Below are 12,250 nucleotides of genomic sequence, written 5' to 3'. Positions count from 1 at the left end.
CGCTGGCTCCCCCGTAGCAGTATTTGACTAAATTAGTCAAATACTGCTCTCTCCGCTCCCAAAGGGAGGATTCGGAAGTCTTCGGGAGCCCGAGTGCTCCCAGAGATGGGGCGCTCCATACTGAGCATGCGCGAGCGCCCTCTCTCGTGCGCGCGCAGTATGGAGCCGCCAGACTTCGAGAGGACTCGGCTCCCAAGTCCTCAGCGGAGGGTGATTTAAATGGTGAGCCAGCGCTGCACCGAGGTCAACGGGAGAGGAGAGCGAAAACTTATTATCACCCAGTGCCTTCCTTCCCCTTATGTAAGTATCTGGTTTCTTTTTGTTTTTTAATGACTCCCATTAGCTTTAATCATAATGTAAAAACTTGCTCAAATCCTCAAAAGTAGGCAAAATCAACTGTCATTGGGTAAATTCTTTGTTAAAGCCACACAAAAACAAATAGATTGGGAAGAGCCATCAGATAGCAATTATTCTATTACGGTAGCCATACACCTGAAGATTATGGGCAGATTTGACAACGAGACAAATTTATCTCTAATCGACTCTGATTAGAGATAAATTTGACTCTTTATCGAAGCTGCCCATATACTGCAGGTCGATTCCCGTACGATTTCAGCATGAAACCTTCAGGGAATCGGCTGAGCACGCCGCGTCCGCCCCGCCACCGTCCTCCAATGTATAAATGTGCCCCTCAGTGTGTGCATTTATACATTACTCTGACGTCAGACGCTATGCTCCGCCAGCGTGTATGTGGCTGTTAGAAACCAGAGAGATGGACGGACACCGCACGGAGGCTGCAACAGGACATGTAATGTATAAATGTACACACGGGGGAGGGCAAATTTTGCTTTACGGCAACAGCGGGGGTTTCATTGTTTCGTAGATTGTTCCAAAATCTGCCACCGTATCGCCGCACACCCGACCAACCAACTTCGGCCCAACATCTTTCAGCATGCATGTTCGACAATGGGAACAATTTTTGTCTCGAAATTGGTCGCTTTGTTGGTCGATCAAGTTGCCCGATGTAGTTGACCTTTAGTTGAAGCGAAAGTCTTTTTTACATTTTTACTGTATACAGTGCAGTACTTTGTATTAATACTTTTTCTAGAAGTGTTTTGGATTGTGGAACGAATCAACTGACTTTCCATTAATCCTTATGGGGAAATTCGCTTTGCTATAAAGAGCACTTTGGATTACAAGCATGTTTCCAGAACAACTTATGCTTACCAACCAAGGTTCTGCTGTACACAGAAATACCTTAATTTTAATAATACAGGAGAGTCTCGGTTATCCAGCACTGATAGGGATCGGGTGATGCCGGATAAGTGTGCTTTCTGATTGCTTTACACCAGGGGTCTCAAACTCGCGGCCCGCGGGCCATTTGCGGCCATCGATACAATATTTTGTGGCCCGCGCCGGCAAAAGCTTCCTTATAGTTCGCTTCAGTGCTCCCAAGTAATCCGTCGCAGCCCCGCCGCTAAACAAGGGCTGCAGAGCCCCCAAATCGCCCGGGGGGCAATCCGCCGGCATTTCCTGGAAGGGGCAGAGCTTTCAGCTTCAGCTCTGCCCCTCCTGACGTCAATCACGGCGCATCGCCGCCTCTGCCTGCCCCTCTCACTCTCCCTTCACAGAGAGGGGCGGGGAGAGGCGGGGATGCGCCGCGATTGACGTCAGGAGGGGCAGAACTGAAGCTGAAAGCTCTGCCCCTTCCAGGAAATGCCGGCGGATTGGTCCCCGGGCGATTTTGGGGCTCTGCAGCCCTCGTTTTGCGGCGGGGACACGGCGGATTACTTGTAATGGGAGCACTGAAGCGAACTATAAGGTAAAATAGGCAAAATAGTTCGCTTCAGTGTAAATTTAATTTTGAAATAAAAATCAATGCAAGGGACGGGGGAGCTGCTGATTTACTTTTTTTGTGAAATCCCTTATGCGGCCCAGCCTCATCCTGACTTTGCCTCCTGCGGCCCCCAGGTAAATTGAGTTTGAGACCCCTGCTTTAGACTCAGTGTTATCCGGGCCACATTATATACATATCATAAACTCAGTAGTAATGTTAAAATACAGTAATCAAAAGTATATTTACACACATGAAGACAAATATAGTGGCCTGTGTCCTGGCTTCTGTCCTGCTGGGGGCAATGTGGCCTCTATCTTGCCCAGTGTCCTGTGGCCTCTTCTGGTGGGCTTTGTCCTGCATGGTGGCCTCTGCAAAGAGCTCAGGTGCTTAGAGCAGTCTAAAGGAGTCTGTGACGGTCTGGAAGTGATTTCTGATTTCAAGTAGGATCTAGTTGTTTTCTGTATACCGGGATATCAGTGTTCTCCCCAGGCTCTTTTAGCCGGGTGCTCCACCCGGTTAGTTTTGGTGACCACCCGGCTGTCATCGGCTCACCTCCTGCTATACTATAAGCAGACTTGTGCAGAGAAGCACCGGCCCTGCATTCTATCATCTCGCCCCACCCGGCTACTTTTTCATGCCACCCGGCTTGAAAAAAATTCTGGGGAGAACACTGGATATGATGACAGCCGATCAGGAGACATCTTATTCATTAACCACCTGAGGACCAGAGGTTTATGCCCCCTAGTGACCAGGCCATTCTTTCCAATTCGGCACCTCACAATTTTAACAGTTTATTGCTCGGTCATAAAACTTAGCACCCAAATTACTTTTACCTCCTTTTCTTCTCACAAATAGAGTTTTCTTTTGGTGGTATTTGATTGCTGCTGCAACTTTTATTTTATTTTTTTATTAATAAAAGACTAGACTACGTTACATACACTGCCCAAGCATGGCACTGGTCAAACAGCCACAAAAGTGATAATGTCTTCACTGACTTCCCTTGAAACAAGATAACATCTGTGGGAGGAATATATTTTACCTTTAACCATGTAGCTACGTGTGTCGAAACATAACATACTTTTCATTGTTTGAAGGCCACATGTTTTTCATGTTAGAGTAGCGAGATTTATTAAGGTGGCACTGTTTTGGGGAGTTTTTTGTTATTGTTTATTTTTTTCTTACCGTATATACCAGCGTATAAGATGACCCCCCAACTTTTTCAGTACAAAAATATAGAATTTGGGATATACTTGCCGTATAAGACTACCCCTACATAGAACTGGGTTTAGACTAGAACTATAGAACTAGATGGGGTTTAGAATAGAACTAGATAGAACTATTACTGGGTGCTGCATGATCCAGGGGGAGGGCTGTGCTTGTTTTCATAACTGGCAAAGCTGTCATCCCGATAGTACATTGTGCTACATTGTAATAGTAATTGTGCTACACCTTTAAATTACTGTAAATACTAGGTGGTGCAAAGATAAAATCCATTTCCAGTAAAATCTTCTAGCAATCTCGCGTGAGTAGCAGAGCAGCTGGCTGTTGACGTGTGCGCTCAACAATGTGTTCATCCTCCGGCAATCTCCAGCGTGAGCACACACGTCACCAGTGGAGCGCATGCGTCATCGGTCAGGTGATCCCCGAACCTGGAAGCTGCTGTGTTACCCGCTCGAGCGGCTGCTCACCTGATGCTAATGTTTTTGCAGGAAGCTTTTACTTCAATAAGAACCTTCCCCCGATGCTGCAGCATTAGGTTTGTAATTTACTATAATTCCTATTTGAAGTAGTTACACCCGTGGTCTGACACCCGCCGTATAAGACGACCCTCGACTTTTCTGAAGATTTTGAGGGGTTAAAAAGTCGTCTTATATTCTTTAATATATGGTGTTTCTCCCAGCATCACATCCGTATTGTTGCACTAATAAAAAAAATAGACATGATTATCAAGATACAGACATCTGGAATGATTCTGCTATCTGACTGAAGTGATCATGTTGGTGTATCTCTGCTGTCCATGAGGTGTCATAAGGATCCTCAGGTAGCAAAACTAAAGTTAGAATAGTCATCATTAGTCAGAATTAGTGTTTGTCAGTAAACAAAGGGTCCTATCTATTTGTCAAAAATCAGCTAACATCCTTTTAAGACCCAATTTGGATGTTCTGTTTTAATTAAGGCATCTTAATGACATGTACTTATGGTTGCAAGAAAAACCTATGTATCCACTCTTGGGATTTTTTTGTATTGTTTTATTCATTTTTTCAAAAGTTTTTTCCATACAGTTTAAAAGAATTGCTGTATCCACATTGACACATCAGTGTTACAAAGTACAAAACAAAAAATATATGCAGTGGTACAGCATGTTACCATAACACCCAACTTCCCTTCTCTCCTGATGTAGCATGTGACTGTTCTAACATCTTGTCAGCATACAGGATTCAAGTCTGAAGAAAGCCAAGTAGCCAAACACTTACGCTTTGTCTTTTAAGTTAGCCAACAAATGGCATCATCCTGATTCAAAATGTCTTGCTTTTTCTGATGGCTAACACAGTACAGTACAATACTGTACTTATTATGGCTTGTTATACTGGGCACTCTGGCAATGGGGAGAGTAGTGTTATGTTGGCCACACTTGTTGTTGGGGGGGAATTCTACCGGCTACATGTTATGAAGAGGCATTATGCTGGCCACACAGTAATGGTGGCCACTAACGGTCCAATTTCTAGCAAGAAATCGTTTGAGCTATCAGAAATTCTGATCGGATTATCCGTTGATGGGCACAATTGGATCGTTAGTAGCCACCTTTACAGTAGTCATACTGCTCACCCTTATGATGAGCGGAATGATGATGGGTTGAATGATGCAGCCACACTTGCTGTGATCTTTGGATGAGTTATGTTGAGCACACTTGTTACTGTGGGGAGGCAATGGTGGTAGTAGGGCCCACACTTGCTGTGTAGGTGGAGGAAGAGGTTATGATGATCACACTTATTGTGGGAGTTGGCCATATTTGCTAGAGGGAGAATGAGGGATGTTCAGGTAGAAATATGACCAGTGTAGTCACCATAAGGGTGGAGGTCGTTGTAAGGTGTAAGCTTGGGAGGGCGGTTCCATGAAATATTCGCTGGTTGGCCTGATGGTTCTTACTTAAACCCCAGTTGTTAGTTCAGAGACATGGACATCACCCTATATCAGGAGGTGTTTAGTCCATGATAGTGTGTAATCTAACTACCATTAGAATATTTATGTGTGAGCATGAGCAGGTCTACATTTTATTATCTTTTCAATGAATTGCTTTGGTCTCCAGTGATTCTTTGTCCAGCCTTTAAGAGCTGTTCCGTGTGCTCTCTCCTGCATTTATTGCTGCCTAAAATGTGAAAACACACATACACAATCAGTACATATAATGCCAATATGATACTTACAATTATGTTGTAAAAAAAAATAAAAACAGTTTAACGGCTTGGCACAGTAGCGGAGCATAGGCCTCAATTCACTAAGATCATGCTGGAGATAATAAGGCAAGAGAAAACTTACCTCCACATAAGAGAGAGTTATCTTATCTCTTCATTCCTTAAAGAGAACCTGTACTGAGTAAAATTATTTAAAACAAACACATGAGGTAACTTCAAATGAACATTACATAGTTACCTTGCCATCACTTCCTCTCAGAAGCTCACCATTTTCTTCTTACAGTGATCCCTTCCAGTTCTGACAACATTTTGTCAGAACTGAAATATATCAGTTGCTGTCAGTTACAGCTGAGAGGAGAACTGATGTGTCCATGTTTCCCTATGGCTCAAGTGGGCGATATTACAGTTTAACTGTGTGCTGACCAGGAAGCTGTTATGGGGTACTGGCCATTTTCAAAATGGAGGACGGAGAATTCAATTGATCACAGTGGACAAACAGGACACAGGAGAGGAGAAAGAGATGGAGGAGTAGACTACATGGGAGGTAAGTATGACTTGTGTATGGTTATTTTGACTTTTAATTTTCAGTACAGGTTTTCTTTAAGTTACCTCCTCTGTAGTTATTTTACCTCCTCTGTAGTTAATTTACCTCCTCTGTAGTTATTTTCACATGCAGTTAATAAACAGCCTGTCTTTAACTCTGGAGTTATTTTAAGGATTGAAGAGTTAACTTAAAGACAGAAGAGTTAACTTTAGGTTTGCCTGAGGTAAAATGTTTCCTGAATACTACATGCCTTATCACCATGGTAACAACTCTAGAAGAGTTATTAAAGACAGGAGATAAGCTTAGTGAATTGAGGCCATAGTCAGGAGGATTCTCGTCTCTTGGCCTTCCAGGGATAAGATCTCTCTTCAGCTCCACATTCAGCATCCCATCTCTATGGCTACAATAGAGATCCTGTCACTGGAATATTTAGAGGTGAGTAACCTCTCGACTAAACCCTACTCACAACTGTGCAAAGAAGGGGAGACACATCTCCTACCTATACTGGGGGCATACTTGTTACCAATACCTATTATTATTATTATTTATAAAGTGCCAGCATATTCCGTGGCGCTGTACAATGTAAGAAAACAAACAAGGGATACATAATGCTACAGACAATGATATACATCAGATATAAACACTGGTACAAAATACAGAACTGGTGATTACAATAGCAATTTTAACATGATGACTAAAATGTCTAACAGTGTGCAAGCAATTAAATTAATAACATTCCAAGACACAAAAGGGTGAGAGCCCTGCCCTTGCGAGCTTACAATCTAAAGGAATAAGGTGGAAACAAGAGGTGGGGGGACTACTTAACCACTTGAGGACCAGAGGTTTATACCCCTGTAGTGACCGGGCCATTTTTTACAATTTGGCTTTTCACAACGCTAAAGAATACCTGTAATGAGAAAAACCTCCCCTGGGGGGTACTCACTTGGGGTGGGGGAAGTCTCCGGATCCTATTGAGGCTTCCCCCATCCTCCTCGGTCCCACGGCGGCAGAGATAAAGCTCCCCAAACAGCGGGGATGTAAATATTTACCTTCCCGGTTCCAGCGCAGGCGCAGTATCGGCTCTCCCCTCGGAGATAGGCGGAAATAGCCGATCGCTGTCGGCTCGTTCTACTGCGCAGGCACAAGTCTCCTGCGCCTGTGCGGTAGAGCGGACCCGACGGAGAGCGGCTATTTTCGCCTATCTCCGTGTGGAGAGCCGCAACAGCGCCCACACTGGAGCCAGGAAAGGTAAATAAATCAGCGTGTGTCAGGCTTGTCAAGGGAGGATTCCAGGACACTTCGGGGAGCCAGCGCTGGATTGCCTGCAGCTACAGGGGAGGGGGAAGCCTCATTGGGACCCTGAGGCTTCCCCCTCCCGAGGTAAATACCCCCCAGGGGAACATTTTTTTTTGTTACGGATTCTCTTTAATGGTTTATTGCTCAGTTATACAACTTAGCACCCCAATGAATTTTACATCCTTTTCTTCTCACAAGTAGAGTTTTCTTTTGGTGGTATCTAATTGCTACTGCAATTTTTTTTTTTTTATTATTATTATTAATTTTGTAAAAAAAACTTTTTTTATTCCCCCCTCCCTCCCTCCCTCCCTCCCCTAAATTGGCCCTAGACAAAGATACATGCACTACACTAAACACTATGCCTTTGATAGGGATTAGATTGTGAGCCCGTCCGAGGGACAGGTAAGTGACAAGGCTATCCTCTGTGCAGTGCTGCGCAAGATGTCAGCGCTATATAAATGTATTTTATCATGTAAATAAAAAAAATCAGCCTGCCAGCGACGATTGCATATAGCGTCGCTGAGGAACAACAGAGCCACTCTGCTGCCGCCAATCTAACACTGAGGGGAAATCTGGCTACCTATACTTCAGGAGGGGTAACTAATACTGAGGGCACATAGGGCTAGCTATACTGGAAGGCATTTCTAGCTACCTAATACTTGGGAGGCTCCTCTAGCTATCTAACATTTGGAAGCACCTCTGGCTACTTAATACTGAAGAGGTACTCCTGGCCACCTACTGGGGGAGACCTCTGGCCACTTAAATACTATTGGGGACACGTCTGGCTACCTAGTACTAATATCTAAGGGCATATCTAGATACCTAATACCTGCCACTTGGTAGCGATATTGTGATATTTGGGGGCGGTTCTGCCACAAAAAACAAAGTGTGCAGCAATGGGGATTGAGATCTGGGGAAAGGGGGCACCAAAGTTTAGTTTTGGCAATGTAAATTGTAAGGCCGGCACTGACCAGATGCTATATATACTTATGTTTAGCCTCTGATCAGGTGACTTGTGCACATCGCTTAAAGGATACATCTGAGCAACTTAAAAAAAAAAAAACACTGTGTCCTGTGCCATCGCCGCAGCTCTGCTCCACACTGGTGGTCCGGGGTCCCCTCCGGTGCAAGATGTCCACTGCGCCTGCGCAAGCGGCTCTCAGAGTCGCGGTGACGTCATTTGGACTGTACTGCGCAGGCGCAGTACTGTAGTTCTGCGCCTGTGCGGTACTGCCTGGATGACGTCAGTGCGACTCGGTGAGCTGCACGCTGGAGCTCAGGAGAAGCCGACCCGGAAGCCAACCTGGCGAGGTCGGCATCTCCATCGGAGGGGACCGGAAGCCACTGGAGCTGTGGCGAGGACACAGGATGGCTGCCAGGGGCTGGAGGAAGCCCCAGGTAAGTGATTTTTTTATTTTTAGGTTGCTCGGACCTTCGCTTTAAAACATGATGTAGAACATAGAGTAGCATGATGGAGACAGAAAAGGTTTAGGCCTGTTTTACATCAATTTTTTGCATTGCGCCAGGGATGTGATGTTCCTTCCACATCCCGCCGCAATGCAAAAAATGGCAAAACATATGACACTGTGGCAGAGTGTGCGGACAGGGTCATATGCATAGTGCTGCCCCCTGCTGCTTCCTCCTGTCGAGCAGGGAGTCACTGGGATTTCCATTGGTCTGTGCATGCGCGGCATGATGCACTGCGCTTCGTCATTTACACTATGTGTGACGCCCATAGACTTACTTTACCCAGAGCACTGTGTGTTAAATGCGCTGTTGCCTTTGCATTGAGTCGGTTACTTCTGGTGCACCACAAGGGAACACAATGGGCTTGATTCAGCAAAAGGGTGATAACAGTTATCACGCCTAAAAGCTTTGCCCGTGCAAACTACTTAGCACCCTAGTTTGCACGTGCAAACCTTTTAGGCGTGATAACTGAGTTTTTAGGCGTGATAACTGAGCTATCACGCTTTTGTGAATCAAGCCCCATAAGTGTGAAAGTTTTCAAAGACTCTCATTGCTTTTGCATCCCCTTGCGGGAAGTTAGTTTAACGCAACGCAGGTTTAATCTGCTAGTGTAAAAGGGGCCTTAAAGTGAACCATAGCCGAAGCTCGGGTTCAAAACGAGATCTTACCCTGAAGAGAGGGAAGCCTCCGGATCCTATTGAGGTTTCCCTCACTTCTCTAAAGCCCTCCCGTTGCAGAGCATGGCCCCCCTCGACATCGGGGCTGCGCTGCTCCACTTCCTTATTCAAGGCTGCGCTGTAGCCACGCAAGCCCACCCGCTCATGTGCAGTAGCACGGAGCCCGCAGGTCCGGCTCACTGCGCATGCGCAGGTGGGCTTAGTCGGGCATCTCGCTGCTGTGAATAAGGTAGAGGAGCTGCGCGGCCCCGATCTGATTAGCGACAATGCCTTGTCGCTAATCTTACGTGGGGCTGCGCTCAGCGACGGGATATATTAGAATACAGAGGGAAGCCTCAATAGGATCCTGAAGCTTCCCTCTCTTTAGGTACTGTAAGTATCTGGTTTTGTGTACCTGAGCTTGGGGGAACTTTAAAGAAAACCTGTATTTTAAAAAAAATGCCCCTGGGGGGGTACTCACCTCAGGAGGGGGAAGCCTCTGGATCCTATCGACGCTTCCCCCATCCTCCTCTGTCCCACGGCGGCGGCGATACAGCTCCCCGAACAGCGGGGATGTAAATATTCGGCTCCAGCGCAGGCGCAGTAGTGGCTCTCTGCTCATAAATAGGCGGAAATAGCCGAATGCAGTCGGGTCCGCTCTACTGCGCAGGCGAAAGTCTCTTGCACCTGCGCAGTACAGCGTACCCAACTGGAATCGGTAACTAATAGCCGCAACAGCACCAACCGCTGGCGCCAGGGAAGGTAAATATTGAACGGCCTGACAAATTGTTAGCCGTGCCTTCCGAGGGGCAGAGACCACCGATAGGATCCAGAGGCTTCCCCCTCCCGAGGTGAGTACTTCCCAGGGGCATTTTTTTTATTACAGAGTCTCTTTAAGGTTACGGGCCTGGCAGAGACATATATTTTATTATAATAGCCCTTTATTGCAATGCTGCCCAAGCCCTTCTAGCCAAAACCTGGAAAAGCGTTTCTCCCTCTATGGAATCCTTAACATTTCTGAAATTTACACATGGAACTAGTTACACCTTACTAGATCTATCCCTAATAAACCTGTTAGCATTTGGGGTCCGTTGCCCTCTTGGTATTCCTTGCATTGAAATCTGTCTCCGTAACACACTGGCATGCTTTGTTATCTTGGCCTGGACTATTGTGGTGGTGGTAGGAGGGAGACAGGAGGACGCATTTGCGCTTATTTGTGGATTACACCTGGTGAGCTTTTTCTACGCTTAGTCTACATTATTATTGCTGTTTAGTTGAATACTAGTCCATCCAATTCAATAATATTGTTCTTTTTTCTTTTTTGTATTTCTTTTTATTTCACGTTGTGTACTAATGACCACGGCATGCGTTTTTTTTTCTTCTTACAAGTATAACTCAAGACAAAGTGCTGTGTCTATATTAAATCCAGAATGTCAGTACTTTTAAAACTCTAATTAAAAGAAAGTTTAAAAAAATGATGGACATAAGACCTTGTTATGATATCATTTGTTACACACCTGATTATAATCCTATGCAGGGCAGCGCAAAAGTGAGCGACCTGGGGCCAGAGGAAGGTGGAGAGACCCTACTGTCTCCCCTGCATCATGCATCAGCACTCACCCATGTCTCTCTCACACACACACAAGACAAGACAAATAACAGTTATATCGCGCTTTTCTCCTGGCGAACTCAAAGCGCCAGAGCTGCAGCCACTAGGACGCGCTATATAAGCAGTAACAGTGTGAGGGATTCTTGCCTGAGGACTCCTACTAAATAGATGCAGGCTCACACACACTAAGGGGTGGGGGGATGTGGAAGATCAAATAATTGAATTGAAACGGTTAAGAACGTGTATACGTGACCCTCCCTTTTGCACTCTGCCGGCCTGCCTGGAATGATTTGCCAAACACAAAACGATAGAGGACACCCAGAGAGCCCAATACAATGTGGTAAATTGAAATACCAGGAAAAGATAAAAACAATGTGAATAGATACTCACAAACCAGGGTTACCGCAAAGGCAACCACTGTACTAGCAGGTGGGGATATTAGACCTGTCCCCACTTAGGTTAAGAAGTCGTTCTCTGTAGATAGGAAAGACGGAGTAACACCCCTTCACCCTGTGTGGACTAGACAATAGATTGAACTAGGTAACAAAGGCGCCGCCGCCAAGGTAGTATAAAAGCGATCAAAAACTGTTTAAGAAGAGGAGGTAGTGGTGGACTTACCTCCTCCAAGAGGACACCAAACATCATTGGTTTATAATAAACAACAATGTATTCACAATACAATAGCAATTGTGGATTATTGTGAATAAATTGGTTTATTATAAACCAATGATTTTTGGTGTCTTCATGGAGGAGGTAAGTCCACCACTACCTCCTCTTCTTCTTAAATGATTTTGAATTGCTTTTATACTAACTTTGCACCTCTGTTACATAGTTCAGTCTATTGTCTAGGGAATTTAAGGCCATTGACACAGGTAAAAACAGGCAACGTAACATATTTTACTATAAAGTCAAAGTTCGCACCCAGAATGGTTGAAAGAAGTGTCACGATTTCCAATCCAAAAGGTTACTTTGCCTGCAGTTCTGACTGTCATCAGGATTCCCTCAGGGTCTGAGGCTTTATGGTAAACTGCAGCAAAGGGAACCTTTTGGATTGGTGGGTGACTGCGCATACGTCACAAGAAGTACCCAGGTGGGGTGCAAAGGGGAAATGCCGGACTGGTGCAACTCTACTTACAGCATGGGAGGAGGATGAGGAGGAAAGCCGATGGGTGGAGCACCCAGTTAAAGTGAACCTCCAGACTAAAAATCTACTCAGCAGCACTGAAAAGGCTTGGTGTTTCTTTAACAGTTTCACAGCATCAGAACGTTGTTTCTCTTATACAAGCCTCATTTTTAGATGCACAGAAGAAAACTGCCCTGGCATTTTTCCCCGGATGCTGTGCAAAGCATGATGGGATTTCTGATGTTGTTGCTCTCGTTCTGCTGTTTTGGAGCAAATTTTTTTTATCTTACATTTTGAATTTGACA

At 45.2% G+C, this 12,250-nt stretch overlaps 1 protein-coding gene and 1 long non-coding RNA gene across 2 annotated transcripts in view; one reads left to right on the top strand and one right to left on the bottom strand.

Annotated features, from left to right (window-relative positions):
- Nucleotides 1–12,250, top strand: part of LOC137539061 (uncharacterized) — a 126,250-nt gene that overhangs the window by 11,131 nt on the left and 102,869 nt on the right. The window lies entirely within an intron of this gene.
- LOC137539060 (transmembrane protein 272-like) overlaps nucleotides 4,111–12,250 on the bottom strand; it is a 43,439-nt gene continuing 35,299 nt past the window's right edge. The window contains exon 6 of the mRNA XM_068261535.1: nucleotides 4,111–5,204. Coding sequence (XP_068117636.1) covers nucleotides 5,163–5,204 — 42 coding nt within the window. The 3' untranslated portion in view covers nucleotides 4,111–5,162. The remainder of the gene's footprint in view (nucleotides 5,205–12,250) is intronic.

The sequence above is a fragment of the Hyperolius riggenbachi genome, chromosome 11, assembly GCF_040937935.1.
Source record: "Hyperolius riggenbachi isolate aHypRig1 chromosome 11, aHypRig1.pri, whole genome shotgun sequence".
Taxonomy (NCBI): domain Eukaryota; kingdom Metazoa; phylum Chordata; class Amphibia; order Anura; family Hyperoliidae; genus Hyperolius; species Hyperolius riggenbachi.
Note: the sequence above shows the minus strand (reverse complement) of the source record. Positions and strands in the feature narration are given on the sequence as shown.